Here is a 26,272-nt window from a genome sequence, read left to right as displayed (position 1 = left end):
TCCTCAAAGATCCTTCTTGCTCTCCAGGTTCCCAGCATTTGCAGCTCTCTCTCTGTCTACAATATCTTAATTAAACCCATATATTTTCCACCCAATTTACTTGAAGATGTGCATACTTTGATAAAAAGGTTAATTATCTTTATTTTAAAAATTAAAAGGATAACATTTTGGTGTTTTGCTTCAAATGCATGCCTAATCCTTGTGTTAAAAATTCCAACACTGAATGAATCAATCAGAACAGATAGAGTGGACAAGGGTGTTGGTGGATAGGGCGGAAAACAAGATGGAAAACAAACATTTGTTATGAATTTTAATATTTTGCCTTTTGTGCTCATAAAAGCCAATTATAGATGGTCTCCCTCATTGAGGCTGGGCACCTGTCAGGGCTTGAAATCAATTTGATACATGATCATGACATCCTTTGCTGGTGACTCAGTTGGGAACTTCACAGAGACCTACCTACCCTGATGCTAACTACTGAAAAGAAGGGAGGGGGAATGGGTTCATCTCATAAAGCTGTGAATTGACAATTCTTGGGCACTGTTTAAATTGTTTGGAGACTGTGTTCCCTTTTCATGCTATCATTGCCTCAACTAAAATGCACGCCCCATTGCGTATGCCAGCTGTGAAAGTTGATGGATCCAAGATGATCAGCAGAGAAACTCTATTCAGTTTAAAGAACAGTCCTCAGGCACATGAAACCCTGGTTTTTCTTCCTGTAATCTCCCTCTCCTGTTTAGAGGAGCAGAAGAGAGAAGGGTCGCTGCAGAATGAGATGAGACCCTCTTTTCTCGTCCCTGCATGCATACACTGCCCCTGCAGCATAATTTAGCTTCTGCGGGCTCAAGTTTGAATCTGTCATTTGAACTAGGGTCTCTTGTATGTGTGCACAAAGTACTAACTATAGGGGTGCCATACAAGTGCTCTGCAGCCCTGGTTTAACAATGGAAGGTATGGTATAGATTTAATTAAAGCTGCTAGATAATGAAGTGTTCTAGCCCTTCTTTCACTTCCAGTGGCTTCACTATCCTTGACAAACATCTAATAATAATAAATGATCACTAATAACAATATTTAACATTTCTACAGATGAGTAAACTGCAATACAGAGAGGTTAAGTGACTTGCCCATGGTCAGCAAATTAATGATAAAGCCATTAGTAGAACACAGGTCATCTTCCTTCCAGTTTGTTACCCTACTGCAGTCTTTCCTAAGGAGAACCTAAGTATCCCTTTCCCTATCTTCTCACCCTTGTGGCTATTTCATAGTTGCCATACTTCTGGTTAGGGATAGGTCTCCTTTTGAGCTAGTTAGGGCCAGAAAGTAATGCCCTATGTAATGCCCTATGATTGCTACCCCAGTGCTCCGCATGTTGGCAGGCCCATATTAATAAGAAACTGAGAATTATTGGCCTGCCCCTCTTTCTTCAAAATGTTGAGTGGGTAACAAGTTACATGTCTTCCTTGTATTGTTCTATCTGCAGAAATCATGGTGGTTTGCTGAGGTGGAGACTAAATCACTTAGGCAAGGACAGCAGCGCAGGCCTCTCTTATGAACTTTATCAACTGAACAACAACCCGTCATCTCCATGGCATTCAGGAGACACATGAAAAACTTTGTGAAAAATTATTCTGAGTCTGAGGTCAAAGTCAGGGAAGCAACCTCTAATGACCCATGGGGTCCCTCTAGTTCACTGATGTTAGAGATCAGTGACCTGACATACAATACAGTTTCTCTTTTCGAGATTATGAACATGATATGGCACAGGATGAATGACCAAGGAAAGAACTGGAGGCATGTGTATAAATCCCTCACACTCTTGGATTATCTCATCAAGAATGGATCAAAGAAAGTTATCCAGCATTGTCGAGAAGGGCTCTTTAACATTCAGACATTAAAGGACTTTCATTATATAGATGAAGCTGGAAAGGATCAAGGTAAATATAACTTGACAAGGCCTGTCAATTAAATTTAAGAAGGGTTGGGGGGGGGGGGGATTATTTAAACTAATTACTGGAGGAAATATAGCAAGTAATTATGGCTGCACTAAAGGAAGTCAGAAAGGGGATAAGTAGGAGCAATTTACCACGGTATCAGGAAAAAAAGAATGCATAAAAATGCTTCCACCTCTCACAAATAAAAAGGAAGGATGAAATCCCAGCCCTGCTGAGGTCAAAGAGGCCAGAAATTCACTCCATGTGCCTATGCACTATTGAAAGAAGTCTAAATGCAAATGTGGGTGAGGTGGAACACATGGAATTGGGAGATTTACATGTAGTTGTCATTTCTGAAAAATGGTGGGAGGAGAATAAGCAAAAAGATACCATAATGCCAAAGTATAAAATATATATTGAAATACCTTAATATCTACAATCTAACCTGTCGTGCTTTACATAGAAATTCTCTTGACAGTCTATGGAAACCTAAGGGGAGAAGACTGATGTAGCATTGATATGGCTACAAATCTCAGAAGATAATATTAACATGACAGTGGTGTAACTGATATGGTTGCTCAGTGTCTCTTCAGGCATGAAGGGTATGTCTAAATAGCAATCGGGAGGGTGCTTTCCAGTGTGGGTAGACAGACATGCTAGCGCAGCTCAAACTAGTGTGCTAAAAATAGTGTTGCAACTCAGAAGTCCTGCAGGACTGTACTTGGGCAGCTAGCCCACAGCCTCACAGCTATTTTTAGCATCTGAGCTTAAGCAGAGCTAGTACATGGCTGTCCACCCTCTAGGAAGCGCACTCCCAACTGCTGCATAGACATACCCTCTGTAGCATGCCAGGCATATCATGACTCAGAGGCAAAGGCTGAAGGAATTAGAGCTTGTAGTATCTAGTCCTGATATGAAGTAACAAAAGACTTGGTTAAGTAGTAAGTTTGACTGAGCCACTAAATAACAGAAACAATCATATAATTAAATTTGTCATTAGTGCAGGGTTGGCTCATGCTAGATTAAGATTTCAGGTCAGTATTCCAGGGCATTTTATCATATTTAAAAGTAAAGGATTGATGTTTGCCTTTGGGCACGTTTGCCATCAGAATTTGATTACACTGCCCCATCTCAGGAACAATGAAAATAAAGTCATTCGGGGAACTTGATAGTACAGGGAACTTGGATACGAGGCCTTTTATATTTATCATCATCAGAATCTCTAGGTCTCTGGTTCCAATCCGGACAGGTTGGTAACAAAGTTCTTACCATCCAATATCTGTTTAGTGACCTTTGTGAAATAAATTGGAAGTTGCAGTCCAATTCATAGTAGAAAAGTGTCCATATTACAAGGACAACCACACAGTTTCATGCTAATTGATCCACTGGCTGGCAATCTCAACAGAGAGACTAAAACTTAATAAAGGCCACAATAAGAGAACTCCCCATCATTTAGCCCTAGAAGTGATTCTTCCAGGGTATTACTGATGACATATTGATAGAGCAGTGTAGGAAACTTGTCCTGTCACTGCCCATGATGTAGCTGTTGTACAGATAACTAGAAGACTTACCTGTGTTTGGTGTTCTCAGTCTGGCACCTTTTATGAGGACTACATTAATTACAAAAATAAAGTCAGTTTAAGTATACCGTAATGAAAAATGAAACATTGATAAAAGCATGGGGGGGCGGGTTAATTAAAAGTAAATGAAGTTAACTGTGGGAAGCACTGTGACCTAGTGGATAGCACACTTGACTGGAACTCAGAAGACCTGGGTCCTATTCCTGGCTCAGCCACTGATGTGCTGGGTGTCCTTGGGCAAGTCACTTCACCTTCCTAAACCTCAGTTTTCTTATCTGTAAAAAGGGGATAATACTACTTTCCTCCTTTATAAAGTACTTTGAGATCTACTGATAAACATTATGTAAGTGCTAGTTTATATTACCCTCATTTTATATTTGATAAACATTCCCTTTTAAAAAATTGCTATATCTGCTAAAAATTGTCAGAAAATACTAAAACCAAAAATACTCTGAAATAACAAGCTCTTAATTAGAACCAGGGTTATTTACACAGACAGAATTGCTCATCAAGACAATTTGCTTTTTGAGAAACAAATACATGGATTATTGTATTATGTATAAAAATTATTCCTGATGTGGTGATCCATGAAATTACAGTTAATTTTGTTGAAATGGACCATTATAATTTTAAACAGAAGAAGTGAAAGAAAATGAGAAAAAGGAGGCAAACTGCTAGGAGCTGAACTTCAAAGACAAGATTAAATTATTAGTAAGAAAGCAGCACTGCTGGGAGCAGCATGAGCTGGTAGATGAAGCTACTGGCCTGTTGGTTCTGAGACCTGACCATGCATCCACCTTGCCATAGAAAATTAGATGAATTATTGGCAGTGATAGGCCTGTCACACTGGACAATTCATATTTCCATGTGATGTATGTAAAAGTGAATTCCAGCTGATACAAGTTTAATACAGCTCCTACTGGCTTTGAAATGTCAACTATTTGTATCTATCCTGCGGGACAAAATAATCACACCGTGATGCTACATCATGACACTGCTATAGCTCAGTTTTCATGTAATGATACTGCAGCAGAGCATAATGATGGTGGTTCATTTCATATTGATACGAGAATTAAATTAAATTAAATCAAGACCATTTAATCATCCAGCAAGAAGCTGAGGGTCATGGGACTCAGATTTATGAAAACTAGAACTGTCCCATGATAATCAGGATTGCAATGGCCCTCTCACAGCTTCCTCAACAAAAGAGACAGTGTCTCTTAATCTCACCATTGTTTAAATCTGTGGTGGTATGCAGGTCAAGTTACAGAACAAAACCAGTGGAAAGCCATTGAATGACTTACGTAATGTCAGTTTGTAGTGCCTGGACTCACCAGTTAACAGAAACATCATCCTGAAACTATCAGCTGCAAATACAATAAATTAAATAAAGCTGGTCACTCCGTTTAGGAGAATCCCAGGACAGAATTCACTTGGTGGGTGATACAACCTTGAGATTAGAGGAGCTATCAAATTCAGTGTTTGAAACAGTTATCAAGTGGAGGGAGAGTAATGTACATTAGTAGGACATCTTAACACTGGATTCCTAAATACAGTTGTATGTCTCAGTTAGATAGATCTAGAAACACAGAAGATATGGAGTACAGAGGTCCCCCAGTGCCTGCTACCTGCCATTGGAGGGATTCAGTCACATACATTAAGGTTCCCCACTCAAAACTCCAGAAAGAGGAGCAACACTCCCTTGTCCTTCCACCTCCAGGGATCCTGCCAGTATAAGAAGGATCATCATGACAGAGCCTTTAGTATAGTTCTAATATAATGCTCTCTGTTTGTTTCCCTGATAACTATTTCAAACAGTGAATTTGATGGGTTTTCCAGTTTCATTGCTGTACCAGCTCCCCCTCCTCCCCCCCAACCCCAAAAGAAATTCAGACATGAGACTCTCCTAAGCAGAGTCACCAGCTTTATTGAACTGACTCCTCTACAGCTGGTAGCTTAGTATGTGTGTGAAACAACCTCCCCAAACACAGTAGACTTTTTAGAAAGATATCAAAAAGTATGACATTTCCCCTCTAGACAAATTCTTTTAATAGGATAATCATGTCTCTTTTGAAAGAGGTCTTTAATCCTTGATATCTTCGTTGGACCTAGCATGTTTGGGCTTGACAATCTTTTCCAGAGACTGAAGAGGAAAAGCACTTCAGCCTCTTTCCTTGTAACTCACAATGATATGAATATTCCCATCACTACATACAACCATAGCCATATTTTAAATGGAAAAACTCTATATACTTGTACAAGCCTACTCGTGGCAGTGTTTTGCACAGCCGTACGGAAGGATCAGAGCTCATGGACTGGCGAGGCCTTACAGAAGCAATACACTAATGCCCACTCTGAACTCAGAGGGCAGGGAGGAATTCTTCTTGAATGCTGCTCTGATCAAAGGAGCAGCATCCTGTCCTTTTTAGCCATAATAATGGGCTGTTACAAAGCTGGTCCTTGGAAGAAATAAAGGGAGAAAACTCAAAGACCACACCCTAAAAACATACTTCAGTATATGAACCACACATGCAATGTCTTACTTTGTAAGCAGCTGATGATTAAGTCTACTAAAGACAACTGCTCACTGAAGTCTTGGTTTCTTGACTCATTGTTCAATGGTTATAAACAGTTCAGCATCCTTAGCCATTTTGCACTTTTCTGTAGTTGTTGGGGCCCACGATAGATCCAGTTGGCCCTCATTACAGAATGGGATGATGGTTTCCTAACACATTTACCAAATATTTCTTTTCTTTAAACTAAACCTAATTACTTCAACAGGTTATCACGTGAGGGAAAAATCTAAGCAAGTCAGTGCCTTGTTAACAGATGACCAACTGCTACATAATGAACGTGAGATAGCACGTAGGAGTAGGCGGCGCACCTCTTATGCAATGATATTGCCTAAGACGACCACTACCAAGGACTATTCGCCAACAATGTCTGCCTCTGAGCCCATCCCAGAGCTTCCTGATTCTGTAAAAGTTCAACGTAAGCATCTCAGGCTTAAAGTGCAAATTTACATGTGCCAGTACTTTAGTCAGCTCTACAGGTGGGGCTTCACATTAGCCAACAATCTGAAAAGATAACCTTGCAAGATAGAGATGGAGGGCTTAAGAGAAAAGTGAGGAGAAGTTTGCAGGAGCAAAGTGATGGTCTTTCTGCATTACACTTTCATTTGTCAATCTCAAAATGAAATGGTCTTTGGGGTTTTGTGGTATTCTAACCTATTTACTACATTTCTCCTCAGAAAATCTCCAACCCATTTTGCATGGTTTGGTATGATTGATAACCTTTACTCAGGATTGCAATATCAGAGGGTACCAATGGTAATTTGATAAAAATGCATAGGGGACCCAGAAATGGAATAGCAAAGAGGTGCTGTAGGTCAGGACTGAGGTCCATTGGCAGAACTGTATAGAGGGTACTAGTACTAGAATAGCAAGAAATGCTGCCTGTCAGTGTTATGGAACACCGGTGAAGCAGTGCAAAGATACTTCAATAGGAAAAGGTGCAATGAGTGAGAATTTAGGTGCATTGGCAAAAATCAAGGTAATAATAAAGATGACAAAACTAGAACAGGAATGCTGTAGATGTCGGTATTGAAACACACTGCTATAGCTGAGGGAGAAGGAGTAGTAGCACACCATCTGTGTGGCATTATGCTTGACTCCAGACAGTACTCTCTGTCTTTCAGTTTTGAGACCGCTTAAATTCATCCAAACGGTACAGCATATATAGGAAAAAGGAAGAAGTGGATTCTTTGGGAATTGGGTAGTGTTTTTAAAAAATCCTCAAGTGTTCAGGCTGAATATTCCTTTCAGCCTGAACTGTCAGACGGTATCCACAGTGACATAACAGGTGAATAAGGTGACTGTGCCCTGGTGTGACCTAAATCAATATGGCTCTGTGCCAAGAAACGGAGAAAGATGGCCTACAGGTACAGTTATTGTCTGAGGTTCGAGTCCTGCCATTATCCATATTATACATGATGAGAATCTGCAAAGCATCAAGAGTATCCACTTGTGAGGAAATAAGTCCATATACAATTTTGTTAAATTATAAAAAAGTAGGGGAGGACTTGTGATTAATCAATGTTGCCAGGAACTAATCCTGCTCAGACAATCCTCCTAAATGCTGAAACAAACAGAACTAGCACTGGGAAGACTGAGGACGTAGGCCAGTGTTTAATACATGGAAAAAATGATCCAAGATATTTTGCTTGTGTTTATAAAGTCTTAAATGACTGGTATTGAATGCTAAGTTACAAGACATGAATGGTCAAGTTGACACAATACAAACAACCAAAGCCAAGACATGTACAGTATTCTGTCTGCTGCTTCGCCTTTCACCCTGTCTTGTCATCCTAGGTTTTGCAGCATTTTACATGCAGTCTGTCCAGATACACCAACAGAAGACCAGAAGTGCTGCTATTCTTGGTCACTGTGGGAATGAGCCAAGTGTAATGTGGTATCTATGCAAAGAATGACAGCAGATTATGCCAGCTCCTATGGGTGTGGGGATTCCAGATTGGTCTACCTTATGCAGCTATTGCCTACGGACCTTAACAAGGTCCCAGTGACAACCATTGTTACGCTGTAACATGAAGGATTTACATGTACAGCAAGTCCAGCTGCTGGATTGCAGGGGATAACTCCACTCTTACGTTTGCTCTAGTGCAGTGATTCTCAACCTTTTTCATTTGTGGCCCCCTAAACACTTGCAAATGGAGGTGCAGACCCCTTTGGAAATCTTAGTTTGCAAATCCCATAGCGTCCAAGGACCACAGGTTGAAAACCACTGCTCTAATGTATGGTCACCTGTTGGCAGACATGCTGCACTTAGGCACTGTAAGGTCTTCAAAAAGGTCTTCATGTTGACATACCGCCTGTGCTGTAATATCTAAACACCATGAAGGTAGAGGCTGGAGTTTGTCTGCTTTATTTCTTGGCTGATAACGTTTTAAGATTCAGACCACTACTCATTCTTAAGAAGTTGTATTGAGGAACTAAAGACAAGTATATTCCTCAGGTTTCCCACTCCACGCTCGCTGAGCTCTCCTTTTTCCTCTCAGACAGAAGTCACATGCTATTCCCTCTTTCAGAAACCCTTCTAACGCTCCAGACACATACATCTAGCTGATCCACCTCCCAAATCCTTAGAACACTGAGAAGTTCAAGTGAATGACACCTGAGAACTGAGTGTTCTTAAGCTGGTGAAGTCAGATTTAATAGGTAATTTATTGTAGCCAAAATAAATGAAAGAGACAATCAGGATGTTATAAAAGATTGTAGTATAATTATCCAGTCTAACAAAGCCTGGCTTTACAAGCCATCTGTTATTGCACTGACACTGCCTTTCCTAACACTAATGTCTCCAGATAGACTTGTATAGTTATTGTCCCAAAATCCTTGTTATGATTAAGGCTTAGTCATAAGTTAGGTCGACCCAGCTACGTCTCTCAAGGATGTGAAAAATCCATACCCCTGAGCAACATAAGTAGTGTAAGAATTCAATATGCCCAGGGGATGGAGTTGAATTCCTTCCTGACTCCAAATCTGATGGTCATTTAACTTCTGTGCATGTGAGCAAGAAGAATGATAGCTAAGCATCTAATTCCATTTATACCCCAAGATACTATATCTGACTTTCAAACTTTAATTGTTTTCTGGCATAGTACTAATAGAGGGATCTTGGGCCTGGATTCTCATTTACACTAAGGCCCTTTCACACCACTCTGGCAAAGTAAAGGCACTTTTCAGTGGGTGTGAATGACATTTATATCTACTTTACACTACCAAAATGGGATAAAGGAGCCTGAGTATAAATGAGAACTAGACCTATCGAATTCAGTTACCTGTGGCTTTCTCTGGCTGGCCATGTATACTGTAGGTGTGTCAGTCATGTCAAGGCAACATGCTTCATGTATTGGAGACCCCTACTAAGGAGTTTATGTATCCAAACTGCAACAGCTTCAACAGGAGAGATTGAAGGAGACCCATAAATGTGCTCTCCTGAGAAGTGGGAGACTCCTGTTCAAATCCTCTCTCTCCAACAGATAGAGGATATAATTTAATCTGAATCTCCTGAATCCTGGAGGAATGCTCTGACCACTGGTCTAAAATTTATAAGGGCACGGTCATCACCATTTGGATTTAAATTTATAAGGGCTCTGCCACCTCCTCCTCCTCTTGAATGGGCCTTGAGTGGGGTAGGTGTGATTTGAGCATGAGTGCTGGATTGCGCCTCACAGGTGACAGACGGGAATACCGGTCTTCACCTGGTTTGAGGATCCTGCTGGGATTTAGGTGTGTGACTGGCATTCAGTCATCTTGAGTGAGATATTGTACACATGCCCAAAGGCAGAAACTTAGGCACCTAGGGAACTTTTACATAAAAAATTTAGGCACTGAGTGAATTTAGGCACGTAGTGTTAGATTGCAGTCGGGTGTGGGTTTTGTGGATCCCAATGGCACCTATATTGGAGACGTAGGTACCTAAATCTGTTACAGACCTGGGCCATTGTCCCTCCATAATATTTGAGCGCCTAGTATCAGAAGTGAAGAAATACCAGATAGTCAATGGAAACAGCAGAGAGGAACCTTACAAATATTCTGTGGGATAATTGACCTCTCCAGGTGTTCAGGACTTTCATGTCTGATGCAAAAGACAGCAAGGTCATCACCTCTCAGGGGGTGTTGGTGCAGTATTAATTCAGAGAGAAGCATGCGACATACTGAATAATCACCACCACTTCTGGAGCAGTAAAGTTTTACTTGGAAGTCTCCAGTTTAAGAACAAACTAGGCCTGGCCCTAATTAGCTTGTGAGAATGACTGAGAGCACAGGGCAAAATAATATATTAAAAGAGCTTAGTTTACTTCAGTACCTGTTCTTCCTGTCAGTGTGTGCGTGCTTGACATTAACTACTGAGTCGAAGGGGGCTAGCAGTTCCTAAAAGATATAATACTGGAGGCTCAATATCAAGCTATTTCAACATAGAGGAAAGATAAGAAGAACCACAGAAGGCCAATCTGGCTGCACAAGAAGCTTTTTAGCTATCTAAAAACCAAAAAGGATGCATACAAGAAACGGAAGGAAGGGCATGTCACCAAGGAAGTATACATGGGAATAGCGCAAGCGTGTAGGGACAAAATCAGGAAATCCAAGACAAAGAATGAGTTACAGCTGGCAAGGAATGTTAAACAACAAAAAGGGGTTCTTTAAATACATGAGACAAAAAAGGAAGATCAAGGACCGTGTGGGTCTGCACCTCAATGGAAAAGATAAGCTGGTAATGGAAGATGACAGGAAAGCAGAGCTGCTCAATTCCTACTTTGCTTCAGTCTTTTCAAAAAAGAACATATGACCAGATGACTAGTGAAGTTACCACAGATAATAAAGGGTAAAGGATGCAGATAGGGATGCTCACCTGAGGGTACTGAAGGAATTAGCTGAAGAAATCTCAGAGCCACTGGCAATAGTATTTACAAACTCATGGATAACAGGAGAGGTCCCGGAAGATTGGAGAAGGGCTAACGTAGTGCTCATCTTTAAAAAAGGGGAAAAAGGAAGAGCCAGAGAATTATAGACCAGTCAGCCTGACTTCGATACCTGGGAAGCTACTAGAGCAATGTATAAAACATTCAATCTGCAAGTCCCTGGAGGATGAAGGGGTAATTACTAGCAGCTGGCATGGATTTATTAAGAACAAATCATGACAAACCAGCTCGATTTCCTTCTTTGACAGGGTAACTGGTTTGGTAGATAGGGGGAATGCGGTGGACGTAACATACCTGGATTTCAGCAAGGCTTTTGACACAGTCCCACAGGACATTCTGATAGCTAAGCTGAAGAAATGTAGGCTTGGCAGAACTATCATTAAGTGGATACATAATTGGTTAAACAACTGCAAACAAAGAGTAACTATTAATGGAATGATGTCAGATTGGAGGGAGGTCTCAAGTGGGGTTTCACAGGCCCTGTCACAAGGTGCACCACTCACTGCTTGAGCTGCATCTTGCTGGCCACTTTGGGGATTAGCTCTTCTGCAGTTCCCACGTCATCGCTCCAACCCTGCTGTCCACCTGCAGCCTCTCTTGCAGCCTCAGGAACCACAGCATCCTCTTCGTGGCTCAGCCCTCTGGCTGTGTTACTATTGGTTTCCCCCTTCCAAGTGTGGGGAGGGTATTAAGCTCTTCAATAGTCCTAGGTGGTCTTGCCATTCACTGCCCCAGTGCCACTTGCACAGTGGCTGGTAGGGGAACCCGGGTGCACACTCTTCTCTTGGGTTCCAGCTCAGTGACCCTAAACTCTGCAGTCTGGGCCTTCTCTCTCTGGCCACAGTGCTCTATCCCTGGGCTGCTTCCTATTACTGGTTCCCCTTTTCTTCTTGGGCCTTCCAGTTCCCAAAGCCTCCTCCCTTTTCCCAAGGAGTACCTGCAGCCTCTATCTCCTCCCCTTCTTCTGGGAGTGGCTGCCTTTTCCCAGCAGTCCCACCTCCTTTCAGTTCCTGGGCTTTATAGGTTCTGCCTATTCCTGCCCAGCTGGGCTTCCTTAAGTAGCTGCCTAATGGGTTAATTGGCCCATCTGGCCTGTCTTAAACCCTGCAGGGTGAGTGTGGAGTGGTCACCCCATTACAGTCCAGTATCAGTTAACATCTTTATTAATGATCTGGATGTAGGAATAGAGCACATACTGAACAAATTTGCTGATGACACAAAGTTGGGGGTGTTTCCAACCCTTTGGAGGATAGAGCTAAAATTCAGAGGGATCTTCATAAATTGGAGAAGTGGGCTATAGACAACAAAATTAATTTCAACAAAGAAAAATATAAGGTGCTACACTTAGGGAAGAAAAACCAAATGCACAATTACAAAACGGGGGATAAATGGCTTGGCAACAGTACTGCTGAGAAGGATTTGGGAGTTGTGGTGAATCACAGCCTCAACATAAGTCAGCAATGCGATGCTGTTGCAAAAAAAGCAAATGCAATTTTAGGTTGCATTAACAGAGGCATAGATTGCAAGTCACGGGAGGTGATAGTATTGCTCTACTCAGTGCTAGTTAGGTCTCAGCAGGAGTACTGTCTCCAATTTTGGTAACCAATGTATAAAAAGGATGTAGAGGCAAGTGACAAAGATGATCAAAGAGATGGAATGCAACCTGTATGAGAAAAGGCTGAAGGAACTGGGTGTGTTTAGTTTGGAAAAGAGGAGATTAAGAGGGGACATGGTAGCAGTCTTCAAATACTTTAAAGGCTGCCATAAAAAAGATGGAGAAAAGTTATTTCTTGCCACAGAGTGTGGGACAAGGGGCAATGGGTTCAAACTACAGCATAGCAGATTTAGATTAAATCTCAGGAAAAACTTCCTAACCATAAGAACAGTAGGACAATGAAACAGACTGCCTAGGGAGGTTGTGGAAGCTCCTTCACTGAGGTTTTCAAAAGGAGGCTGGATAGCCATGTGTCTTGGATGGTTTAGATACAAAAATTCTGCATTTTGGCAGGGGGTTAAACTAGATGACCCTTGCAGTCCCTTCTAGCCCTATGATTCTATGATTCTACTGTACTGCTGCCTAATATGTCAACTACTGTACCCTGGGCAAAACGTGTACCCTCAAGAGCTACTGCTTATACCTGATACATTGCAACTCCCCACTGTGATTTCAGTTGCAGGTGAGGCAATAAACAAAGAGCACAGGAGCTGGAGCAAAGGACTAACAGCAAAGTTGTTGCTGAGAGCTACATGTGTCTAGAGATGAAAAACTACACCCTTCTAACCATGTATTTCCAAAATGTATTTAATAAAATGAAGCATCTTTTAATTTAGAGGTTGGCAATTAGCAACTTAATCTATGTACAAATTCTGAAGTCCTAGTACTAAAAAATTTAAATACCCATGATTCTAAACTCAGAAAAATCTAGGTTAACACTGAGAACACTGGCATTTTCTAAAATTCTAGCCACATGAATGGTTAGGAAGGTGTGTCTGTCTGTCTGAACGCAATGACCAAAGGGTTAACAATGGAAAACCTATCTCCTGTTAACTATAGTCCTGGTATAAAACAACATGACTTTTACTTGTCTCTCTCACACACCTCTCACTTACTTTAACAGCACAAACTCACAATATTTTAGTCACAGATTAATCTGTGGACTAACACAGATTAATCATGACAAACACTACAAGGAAGCCTACAACCTTACTGTTTGCTACACACAAATAATCTGAAATTACCTGTATTAACCTGAATGTTGGATTTGTTTAAAGAAGACACAGATGTCTGAAATTGACTTTTCCTATAAGGCCTTTGAATATCAGGCTTAAACAGAAATTCAGATAAGTGGGGTCCCCTGTGGTCATCAAGAGAGAAACTCAGGGTATGTCTACACTGCAATTAAAGACCCATAGCTGGCCTATGCCTGCTGTCTTGGATTCCTGGGGTTCGAGCTAATGGGCTGTTTAATTGCTGTGTAGACATTTGGGTTCAGGCTGGAGCTTGGGATTCTGTGAGGTAGGAGAGTCCCAGCACTCAGGTTGTAGCCAGACCCTAAACGTCTACACTGCAATTAAACAACCCCTTAGACTGAGTCTCATGGTCCAACATCAGCTGGCATAGGCCAGCCGTCATTTTTTAATTGCAGCGTAGTTATCCGTAGTTTCAATACCTAGGTCTTATCTTTTAATTCCCAGGGGATTGCAGGGGCTGGGAGTAGAGCTGTGCAAATAATGGATATTTTGGCTCTTTGACAATTCAAAATCATTTTGGATAAAAACTGAAAATGGTTTTTTTTAATTTTTCAGTGAAAGAAATTTCAAAATAAAACATTTATTTGAGCAGAAAAAACTTCAACTTTTTCAAAATGTTTATTTCAACACAACCACTTCAGTTCTATCAACATGAATTCATGAAACCATTTGGTGTCACTGAATCTGCATTTTTTGTTGAACAAAGTTTCACACACCTGTAGGTGGGAGCACTTTGCATTGCTATACAGAAATACTTGTTAGATGATCTACCTCGCTGGTGAGCTCCAAAGGGAAGTCCCATCCATGCCGTCTCAGTTTTAGGAAAGTTACTTCAGGGCCCTTGAGTGTAGGAGATTGTTCATAGAAAAGCTGCCAATATAGCTAAACAATGTTTACTCTTTGACCCACAAAATCAGGGCATCAAAGGAAGGTGTTTTCTTTCAGAACTCTCTTCCTTTCTCATTTTTACACACACAATCCCACTCCTATTTTATCCTGCCATGTGAAATCACAATACTGAATATGTGACATCACAATTTTTGCCATGACAACAAAGCTGTTACATCAAACAGAGAATCATGATGATTCACTGCAGCACTAGGCAAGAAAATATTTTTTGATTAATTATTATTAGTTAAGCCAGGCTGCTAAAAGACGTAGTGGGGGAAAGAGCTCATATAAAGACAGTCTGAAATGCTAGCAAATAAAATAAAAATTATTAATGACAACATCATTCTCATATTATTTCTTCTCCACATTTGTCTCTGAACAAAGTTCTTTTTTAGTGGCTTGTGATCTTCAAAATTTGTCTTTATCTTTTCAAATGGTCTCTAAACTCCTGGTTAGCTCCTTCTGATGTGCAGCACACGTCTGCCATGCTGCAATAATAATGTTCTTTTAAAATAGTAATTAGGAGGTTTGGTGGCAGGGGAGGGGATGATGCTGGTCCTGGTTTGCTGGGCATTCACTCATCTGTATAATTTTCACATAAGTGATCAGAACGACCCTGCTTCTTACATTTATTTCATCCGTTATCCCCGTTTTACTCACTGGGGATGTAACACAGGAGGTAGCAGGTAAGAATAAGAGAGTCGTGCTGAATTTTGAATCCATCTGGGTTTGTCAATTATCATAAAGAGTTATAAAAGCTGTTAGTATTCAGACCCAGCCTTTGGCAGGTGGCATTGCAGTTAATGGACCAAATGAGGCTTCAGAGGCATTTTTCTCCCCGATTAACTCCAGGAAATTTAATACCTGTGTAAAACTCTTTTTTTTTCTTTTGCCAAAGTAATATTTTTTAAAAATATTTCTTTTGTTGACAGACCATTTTCCCAAGGCAGCATCTGTGCCACAGCAAAACCGGCTTTTTCAGACAAGAGGGAAAGCAGCAATGGCCCAAGAAGTGATGGCACCCCAAATCATTGCTAAGAAGTCATCAGAGGTATATGCTGGGAACAATGTTATAGTTGGAGGAGAGGGGTTGAAGGATACCTAATCAGTCTGTTCTGATCATTATGCTATTTATTACCATGGCAGTGAACAAGTAGCAAAGAGCAAGTCAGAAACACACTAGAGTTTTCCAAATTAGTATGTGATCTCAGAGCCAGTTTCATGATTTGTGGGTCCCCAAACCATTGGAGAGAGGGGAATTATGCTGTCTGCTATCTCCTCACTCTAGCTCAAGTGCCCAACCGCTGGAAGAGACTGGACAAAGAGACTGGACATGACGTGCTAAGTCTGTATAAGGCCCCCAAAAATGAAGGTTCCCAGTAACCCCTTGCATTGCTTCTACTTAAAGGAAAACTCTGGCTCTTGTTTTTAAAATGTAGAATTAACCAGATTTGTATCACAAGAACATCAAAGCTGTCTTCTTAAAATTGACATTAAAGATTTAGGTAGAACTCCAAGAAGAGTGCCATTTTCTTGCTAATAGGTAGACATTAGGTCAGGGGGAAACTGATTCTGCATTGAAATCAGTCAGGAAACACTGGATTGTGAATACCAATTTTTGGTAAATTCAAAATAAGATAAATTTTTCAGGTAAACATAATTTTGTTTGAACTTGACTTATCTTACTTTATTTTATTTTATTTTACTGCAAGATAGTGTCTAGGAATTTCAGATGACGATAAACTGAAGCTTCCCTCTCTGAGAAATAGCTTGCAGCTGATCTGTTCCCTTTTCTTCTTCAGCCTAGTATTCTCATACCAGACCATGCATCCTTCACCTCTGATCTCAACACTAAACTCCACCCATATTCTCAGATCTGCCTCCCTTCCCCACAGCCTCCCAGGCACCGCACATCTGGGTAGCCAAGTGAGATCCTTACTCTGTATGCCACTACATTCCAAGGCCAAATAAGGAAACTGCAGCTGAAACCCCGCAAACAGGGGCTACATCCATTGATTCAGCAGGATCAGCTGACTAGCAGCAGACTGCTGATTGGACACCTTTTAGCATGAATCTTCCTATTCCTGCCAGACTCCTTGTCTGAGCAACTAGTTGCTAGACCTGCTGCCGACCAGATGCCTGAGACCAAGTTCCTGCTTCCTCACCTGGTTCTTGCTCATTCCTGTTCCTTGTTCTGCTCCCTCACCCTAACTCCAGTTATTGACTCTGGCTTCTTGACTCTTGGTGCGCCTTTGGCTCTGGTTTGACCTTTGGTGTGGCTTCTGACCACAACCCCAACTCTACTCTGGACTCTGACCATTAACTCAGACTACCCACATTACAGGCCCTGACAATTTGCTCAGACCCTCTTGGTTTCTTCCGGGACTTGTTTCTGAACCCCTGGACCTACTATGGACATTAGTGGCGCTCCCACCTCACCAATGCCCCAGGGGCCTGTGAGTCTGCCAGAACAGATTACTGTCCTCTAAGATGAGAGCCAGAGACCAAGGGATCAAATATGGCATCTGCAAATGGAAAATTGCTTATGTGGGAACAAGTAGCAGCACTTAGAACAACTGCAGATACCCACTTGTCTCCCCTTACGACACCAGCTTGGGTGACCAGCCACAGAGTTCCATTACCAGAGATACGATAGCACCTGTAGTAAGTTTTGTGGGTCAATTACCCTGTTTATGCTCCAGCCCCAGGAATATGTGATGGACCAGATCAAGATGGAGTTGGTGCTTAGCTTGCTTACTGGAGAAGCCCTAGCATGGGCCTCTGCCCTTCTAGAGCAGGACCACTGACAAGATAGGATTCTTTCTCGCAGATGTTTGCCATCACTTTTGATGACCTGCATAAAGCTCACACGGCAGAGACTGTCTTATGTGAGCTTTGGCAAAACCCTGGGGTTGGCCCCTTCCAGTGTCACCCAGTTTAGATGCTTGGCCACAGACACTGCCTGGGGAATGATGTTGCACTCCTCCATCAGTTTTAGCTCAGTCTCTGTGATAAATTAAAGGATGAGCTGGCACAGATAGATTCTCCTGCCAGGTTAAAGGCCCTTATGGACTTGGATATCAGGATAAACGTAGACTTTATGAATGATAAATGAAATGCAGGAAGCCCCCATTTACGTTCCACATTTGCCCAAGGTTCATCTCTCAAACTCAAGGAAGCCCAGGTCCAGTCAAGCCCATGTAGATGTGGTCTCACCTGACCCTTGGTGAACAAGAGTGCTAGGGATGGGAAGACTTCTTTTTCTACTGTGGAGAAGCGAGACATGAGGTATCCATGTGCCCTGCCAAAATCTTTGCCAGCCCAACAATGGGAAAAGATTAAGCCTAGGTTCAGTTGGGGTCCTGATCTTGGGCACCACCATTGAAAGATCCCAAGGTTATGTTCAACCAGGAGGCCCTCATTCCTCCCTACTTCTACAAATTTTCCTGCAATTGCAGATTCTGCAGGACAAGCAGGCCTTTCCCATGCAATGGGTTTTGATTGTCTCAGGAACAGGGGATAATTTCATGGATTTTTCTATAATCTGGGGCCTCAGCCTTCCAGTAAAACCCAAAACTACCTTGGATGGAGTAGAAATAGTGGACTGGTCCCCACTGATGTTGGGCCCAGTTACTCAGGAGACCATATCTTTGAAGTCGTGATTGGGGAACACCAGGAAGTCCTACAGTTCATTTTTATTAGCGTCCTGCATTTTACCTTGATTTTGGGGCACCTGGCTAATCTGGCATGACCCCATATGCTGTAGTCTCAATGCATTATCTCTTTCCCATTGAGCTTCTCCCAGTTCAAAAACCTGGAATCCTAGAACCTAAGCTAGAGAACCCTGATCCAAAAATCCAGAGCCCCATCCACATGGTAACAACTCTATTGGGTCCAGAAACACCAACACTTCATGACGAACCATGCCTCCCCATAAAATACCGAGACTAGTAGGATGTCTTCGAAAAAACAAAATGCAGACACATTACTCCTGCATCACAATTTATGATTGTCCCATAGACCTGTGAAGACCGAAGAACAACCAGCCAATGTACTGAAACCTGACACATTGACGCACTTCCTTTGTGGATCTGTGTCGTTAGAGTTCCTTACCTTGCTTTGAATAGCCCTCCCTAATGAACTTTTTGTAAAGTTTATAACATCATCCCAGGACGGCGTCCTTGGTACCACCCTATGCTATTATTCCTAGGCCAATGATCGCTTCTGTGTTAATGACCAATCATCTATAGGTCTCTGTAGTGAGGAGGGGTGGCCTCCCTCCAAGACTGACGGGGACCAACAGGCTGGGCCTGTGGGGGTGGAGCCAGAGACTGCCTATCTGCCAACCCGGAAGTGAGGGGCAGGACAGGCAGTACAAAAGAGAGGCCCAGGTGCTCAGTTGGCGGCCAGCTCCCAGAGGGGAAGGATGTCCCTCCAGCTCTGCCTATGGCCTGGTACCCTGGCGAGCTGACTGAGACCAGATACCCGGGGAGGTGGACCAGGGCCGACATCTGGGTGCCGGCAAAGGAGCAGCGTGAGACCTGGGGCTCAATGGTAAGCCCGGATCCACCCACCCCATCGGGCCCGGTAGTCTCGAGGGGCAAAGACCTGGAAGAGTTGCCCGACGTGGACGCGGAGGACGTGACCCTACCAGAGCCAGACCTAAAGGAGCTGCCCCTGGAATTGGAAGAGGATGATGGCGAGGCGCGGGCCCTGACTGGGCCAGACCTGGAAGAACTGCTGCCTGCAGATGGCCCTGAAGAGCTGCCCAACCTGCCACATCTCCTGATGAGATCGAGGGGTTCTACAACCTGCCCCTTGGCATCTACCCTGACGAGGAAGACTGGGCGGCAGGATACCAGGTACCTGAGGGACAGGGGGAAGGAAGTAGCCCAGGGAAGGGGCCACACGCTCTGGGGACCGAGGAGCAGGACAGTGAGTCAGTGTGTTGCAGTTGGGACACCGCTGACTCCGTGGCATACACTGTGGACCTGGTGGCCGACTCCTCGGCCACAGATAGGGACCTGGGCTGGGACGCAGTGGAGTCGGGTGGGCCTGCGCTCCTCTCCCCCTTCCCTGACCACCCCGGGGGCCTTTGAACTGATTGCTGCCCCGCCTGGGGGCCTTTGAACTGATTGCTGCCCCATCTGGAGAGCTAGTCTGTTTGCTGCCCCGCCCGGGGCCTTTGAACTGGTTGCTGCCCTGCCTGGGGCCCTTTTGAACTAACTACAGCTTGGAGACTGTTCCCTGCCCTGAGCTGAGACTGCCTCTGCCAAGGTAGGGTAGTGAGGAGGTGTGGCATCCCCTCCAAGTTTGACAGGGAGGGACGGCCAACCTTGTTACAGTCCCCAATGGTGCCCCACCACCTTGAGGTTCTTGCAAGCACCATGGGATGCTGTTCCAGGAAGATGGTCTGTTGGGAAGAGATGGGGATCCACCTGACCAAGAAGGGGAAGAGCATCTTTATGCACCGACTCACCAACCTAGTGAGGAGGGCTTTAAATTAGGTTCAAAGGGGGAAGGTGACAAAAGCCCACAGGAATAAATATAAGAAAAAGTCACCTTAACAGAAGGTCAGATTCTGGAGGAACATGGAAAATTACAATAGGGTCAAAGGAGCAACAAGAAGGAAATCAGTGGGGGAATCTGATCTATATTTTATATGTCTGTACACCAATGCAAGGAGTATGGGGAATAAACAGGAAGAACTGAAAGTATTAGTACATAAACTAGATTATGATTTAATTGGCATCAGAGACTTGGCGGGATAAGTCTCATGACTGGAATATTGGTATAAAGGAGTATAGCTTGTTCAGAAAGGAAAGGCAGGGAAAAAGGAAGGAGTTTCATTATACACAAAGGGTATATACACTTGTTCTGAGGTCCAGAAGAAGGTGGGAGACAGAGCAGTTGAGAGTCTCTGGGTAAAGGCAAAAGGGTTATAGACCCTAAGGCTATAGATCACCAAATCAGGAAGAGGAGGTGGATGAGACATTTCTAAAACAAATAACAGAAATATTCAAAACAGAGGACCTGGTAATAATGGGGGACTTTAACTACCCAGACATCTGTTGGGAAAGTAATACGGCAAAATGCAAAATCTCTAAGAAGTTCTTGGAATGTATTGGGGAAAACTTTTTGTTCCAGAAAATGGAAGAAGTAACCAGGGGGACAGCCATTTTAGACTTGATTCTGACCAATAGGGAAGAATTGCTAAGCAAATCTGAAGGTGAAAGGCAATTTGGGTGACAGTAATCACAAAATGATAGCTTTCGTGATTCTTAGGAAAGGAAGGGTGTGAGAACAGCAGAATAGGGATAATGAACTTCAAAAAAGCAAACTTTAACACACTCAGGGAACTGGTAGGTAAGGTCCCATGGAAAGAAATCTAAGGGGAAAAGAAGTTCAGGAGAGCTGGCAGTTCCTCAAGGAAACAAGAGTAAAGGTGCAACTGCAAACTATTCTGATGCAAAGGAAGACAGGAAGAATAGTAAGAGACCAATATAGATCCACCAGGATTTCTTTAATGATCGAAAATCAAAAAGGAATCCTACAAAAAGTGGAAACATTGTCAAATTAATAAGGAGGACTATAAAAGAATAGCACAAGTATGTGGGGACAAAATCAGAAATACTAGCGCACAAAATAAGTTACACCTGGCAAGGGACATAAAAGGCAATAAGAAGAAGTTCTTTAAATATGTTTGGAGCAAGACAAAGAAAAGTGTAGTCCTCTACTTAGCGGGGAAGGATATCTAATAATTGTTGACATCCAGAAAGCTGAGGTTCTTATGCTTATGTTCCTTCCGTCTTCACTGAAAAGGTTAATGATAACCAGATACTCGACACAAATAATATTGACAACCAAGGGGAAGAAATGCAGGCCAAAATAGGGAAATAACAGGTTAAATAATATTTAGATAAGTTAGATGTATTCAAGTCAGCAAGGCCTGATGAAATTCATCCTAGGGTATTTAAGGAACTAGCTGAAGCAATCTTGGAGCTATTAGTAATTATCTTTAAGAACTCCTGGAGGACGGGAGAGGTCCCAGAAGACTGGAACGGGTAAACATAGTTCTTATATTTTAAAATGGGAACAAGGAGGACCAGGGAATTATAGACCAGTCAGCCTAACTTCAATACCTGGAAAGATACTGGAGCAAATTACTAAACAATCAGTTTGTAAGCATATGGCGCATAATAGGGTTATAAGGAATAGTCAGCATGGATTAGTCAAGAACAAATAACGTCAAACCAACTTAATTTCCATCTTTGATAGGATTACTGACTTAGTAATGGGGGGAAGCAGTAAACATGATATCTTGATTTTAATAAGGCTTTTTACACAGTTCTGTATGACATTCTCATACACAAACTAGGAAAACGTGATCTAGATGAAATTACTATAAGGTGGATGCACAACTGGTTGAAAGACCGTGCTCAAACAGTGGTTATCAATGGTTTGCTGTCAAATTGGGAGGGCGTTTCTAGTGGGGTCCCGCAGGGGTCAGTCCTGGGTCCAGTACTATTCTATATTTTCATTAATGACTTGGATAATAGAGTAGAGAGTTTGCTTATAACATTTGCAGATGACACCAAGCTGGGAGGGATTGCCAGCACTTTGGAGAACAAGTTTAAAATTTAAAATGACCTTGACAAATTGGAGAATTGGTCTGAATTCAACAAGATGAAATTCAATAAAGACAAGTGCAAAGTTCTTCACAAAGGAAGGAAAATTCAAATGCACACCTACAAAATGGGGAATAACTATCTAGGTGGTAAGTTCTAGAGCTGTAGCCGTGTTAGTCTGTATACAGCAAAAACAACAAGAGTCCTGTAGCACGTTAAAGACTAACAAATTTAATTTCTGCAGGCATAAGCTTTTGTGGGCTGTAACCCACCTGACATCTGATGAAGTGGGTTACAGCCCACGAAAGCTTATGCCTGCAGAAATTAAATTTGTTAGTCTTTAAAGTGCTACAGGACTCTTGTTGGGTTTTTTTATCTAGGTGGTAGCACTGCTGAAAAGGATCTGGGGATTATAGAGGACCACAAACTAAATATGAGTCCTCAATGTGATGCAACTGCAAAAAAGGCTAGTATGATTCTGGGGTGTATTAACAGGATTGTTGTATGTAAGACACAGGAGGTAATTGTTCTGCTCTACTAGTGATGACCCCGCTGGAGTACTGTGTCCAGTTCTGGGCACCACAATTTAGGAGAGATGTGGACAAATTGGAAAGAGTCCAGAGGAGAGCAACAAAATGATAATAGGTCAGGTTTTCTAAACCAATGAGGAAAGGTTACAAAAAAGTGGGCATATTTAGTCTTGAGAAAAGAAGACTGAGGAGGGGACCTGGTAACAATATATCAAGGGCTGCTATAAAGAGGATAGTGATCAATTGTTCTCCATGTCCACTGAAGGTAGGACAAGAAGTAATGGGCTTAATCTGCAGCAAGGACGATATAGGTTAGATATTAGGAAAAACTTTCTAACTATAAGGATAGTTAAGCTCTGGAATAGGCTTCCAAGGGAGGTTGTGGAGTCCTCATCATTGGAAGCCTTTAAAAACAAGTTTGACAAATGTTAGGGATGGTCTAATTTACTTGGTCCTGATTCTATGAAGCCTGTTGGGTGGGTTACTTTGGACAATCCAAGACTTGGCATGCAGTAGCCTACTCATTCTGGTGGCCACAAATGCGGGATGATATCTGATCCTACATCAGGTTCCGTGATGCCTGCGCTCAGACTAAGACCTCCTGAAGCAAGCCTTTTATCCTTTTGATACTGTCTGAAACCCCTTCCTGAACCGGGTCACATAAAACCCTTGATTTCGTAGAAGAACTACCAGAATCAGAAGGACACAACACCATATTAACCATAGTGGATAAACTCACCAAAATGGTCCATTTTATACCATGCATATGCCTCCCGACTGCAGAAGTTACTGCATAACTCCTAATTATGCATGTTTTTCACCTCCATGGCCTTCCTGATTGTCTTACCACAGATTGAGGCTTTCAGTTTACATTCAGGGTTTGGAAGGAAGTGTTTCATGTCACGGATGTCCATTCACATGCATCCACCTCCCATCATGCCCAGACAGATGGCCAAATGGGTCAATCAGGTACTTGAACAGTATCTACACTGTTTCCTAAACCACTGCCAAAATAACTGGGTTGTGTTACTCCTGTTAGCCGAATTCACTCATAACAACACAGAATGTGCTTTCACCCAATTCAGTCCCTTCTCTCTGTTTTGGTTTTCATCCACAGTTCCATCCCTCTTGTCCCCCTGTCCACAGTAGTTCTTGCTGCCTCTAATCTAGTACAGACTATTCATAACACCCAGGTTAATTTAAAGGAATATCTGGAAGCTGCCATAATAGCCTATAAATGTTGTGTTGATAAATAGCACCAAGAAGTCCTACCTCTGAAGGTTGGTCAAAAAATATGGCTGTTCACTAAATACCTACAGACCACTGGCCAATCTGTGCACAAATTGGATCATCAATACAAAGGCCCTTGCACCTTTCAGCAAATCAGTCTGGTGACATTTGAATTGCAGTACTCCCTCAGTCCTCGAAGATCCATCTGGTATTTCATGTATCCCTCCTGAAACCTCTTCTCAGTGATCCATTTCCCAGCTGTACCACTGCGCCCACCCATGGTTCAAGTACAGGACCATAAGGAATACATAGTTCGGGACATCCTGAAATCCCAAATATGCAGAGGAGTGAGAACTGTATTTGATTGACTGGGAAGGTTGTGGGTGCAAAGAATGCTCTCCAGAGCCAGCTCATCATGTTCATGTCCCTACAAAACTAGAGGAATCACCCTGAAAAGCCTGCCTCTATGGTGCCAGCCTCGAGGGTGTGGGGGAGGAATAGTGTCAGGCATCATGGGTCTCAACCCTAGGCCCACAGGGTTGTCGAGCAAGAGCCTGACTCCCACACCATCTACCGCAGGCCAGACAAGGAAACTGTAGCTGATACCCCTCAATAAGGGCTATACCCACTGACTCGGCAGCATCACCTGACAAGCAGCAGATTGCTGACTGGACACCTTTTAGCATAAAGCTTCCTATTCCTGCCTTACCTTTTGTCTGAGGAAGTAGCTGCTAGGCCTGCTGCTGACCAGACTTCTGAGATCATGTTGCTCCCTCCTCGTCTGGTTCCTGCTACTTGTTCTTGTTACCTCACCTTGTTCCTTTTCTTTGTCCTTCGCCCTAACTCCTGTTATTAACTCTGGCTTTTTGACCCTTGGTGTGGCTTCTAACTCGAACTCCAGCTTTGACCTCTGGCATGGCTTCTGGCTCCAATTCTGGATTAAACTTTGCTGTGGCTTCTGACCCCAACCCTGATTCTACTGTAATAGTCAGACCACCCACATTATGGGCTCCAACAAAAACCCACCTACCCTCAGCAATAAATTCCAGTCCACGACCTGATTTAGTAGTAGTAGTTGTACTGCTGTGGCACATAGGAATCCTAGTCATGGAACAGGACCTCATTGTGCTAGGCGCTGTGCAAACACAGAAAAAAAAGACAGTCCCTGTCCCAAAGTGCTTACAGTCTCATCCTTGGGATTTATCTGGTAGGGACATAATCCAGGTAGAGATTCCTGGGTTGAAGAAGCAGGGAAGGGAGTAGATTAGAGGCATGCCATTTCTCAAGGAATGGTTTCCAGGTTATCTATCTTTGCAATTGCCAACAATGAAAATAAAGAAATACAATGCCTTGCATGTTGATGAGTTCCAGAGGGGTGGTCATGTTAGTCTGTTTTTAGCAAAACTGCGAGAGTTCTGTGGCACCTGAAATACTAACAAATTTATTTGGCCATAAGCTTTCGTGGGCAGAAACCCACTTTGCTGTTTTGCTGAAGAAATACAAGTTACATTACACCAAGCACACAAAAAAAACCCTACTTTTACCTGACAGCTTTTCTGGTGTATATTTCGAAACACCTAAACACAGCTTTTCCTATTGGTTTCATTTCAGAATGAATTTCTTCTTGTCCTAATTTCTGCCTTTTAGGCAGAAAATGGCAGCTTCCATGGAATGAGCTAAGAAACACATGTAGCTATAGGAAAGTTGAAACATCAAGAAGTATTTCTTAAATGTTATTTCTATTTCTAAGTTTTTGTATATATTCCATTTTGGTACAGTAGGAAGCCACTGGCATTTTGCTTTAAGGCATTTCCTGGGTCTCTTCTGTGATCAGCAAAGGGTGACGTTCACCTGAGACCAGTACTAGTTCAGGATCCCTCCTGCAGGGTCTTTGTAAAACTACTGCTGTGAAGGAGATGCACCCGGAGATCCAGAGTGCCATACCCTTACTCACATTTAACATTGTTTTACAGCGTGATTAATCCCATTTAAACCAATGGGATTACTTGTGGAATCAGATATGACTCAGTCTGTGTAAAAGTATCACAACCTGAATCAAAATGAGTCCAGCTACCACATGGAAGTGGGATTATGCTAGCTGGGTAAATTAGCTCTATCATCTGGCCATCAGTCAGCAGACCTGATGTTCACCTGGAATATGTTTTGGAAGGTCGCTTATAAAAAGCTACGTAAATTGCACTAAGTTTATTAATAGAAATAAATACAT

General features: G+C 42.6%; 2 protein-coding genes across 3 annotated transcripts in view; one reads left to right on the top strand and one right to left on the bottom strand.

Annotated features, from left to right (window-relative positions):
• Positions 1-26,272, bottom strand: part of GRAP2 (GRB2 related adaptor protein 2) — an 83,558-nt gene that overhangs the window by 51,601 nt on the left and 5,685 nt on the right. The gene's annotated exons all lie outside the window — the stretch shown is intronic.
• On the top strand, positions 1,586-25,720 carry ENTHD1 (ENTH domain containing 1). Its single transcript, XM_067558953.1, has 4 exons — positions 1,586-1,937; positions 6,296-6,505; positions 19,249-19,519; positions 25,693-25,720. The coding sequence occupies exons 1-4, from the start codon at positions 1,589-1,591 to the stop codon at positions 25,718-25,720; spliced, it is 858 nt and encodes a 285-aa protein (XP_067415054.1). The 5' UTR covers positions 1,586-1,588.

Source organism: Emydura macquarii, unplaced genomic scaffold (genome assembly GCF_026122565.2).
Source record: "Emydura macquarii macquarii isolate MOO-44397 ecotype Brisbane River unplaced genomic scaffold, CSIRO-AGI_Emac_v2 contig_2205, whole genome shotgun sequence".
NCBI lineage: Eukaryota > Metazoa > Chordata > Testudines > Chelidae > Emydura > Emydura macquarii.
This window is presented reverse-complemented; position numbering and strand designations above follow the sequence as displayed.

What these genes read in the sequence shown, in the direction of transcription:
- ENTHD1 (XM_067558953.1), top strand. Translation starts at nt 1,589, where the DNA reads ATGGCATTCAGGAGACACATGAAAAACTTTGTGAAAAATTATTCTGAG. An exon ending in TGAAGCTGGAAAGGATCAAG is followed by an intron (nt 1,938 to 6,295) that starts GTAAATATAACT and finishes TTACTTCAACAG; the next exon opens with GTTATCACGTGAGGGAAAAA. An exon ending in ACTGGGCGGCAGGATACCAG is followed by an intron (nt 19,520 to 25,692) that starts GTACCTGAGGGA and finishes TCTGCCTTTTAG; the next exon opens with GCAGAAAATGGCAGCTTCCA.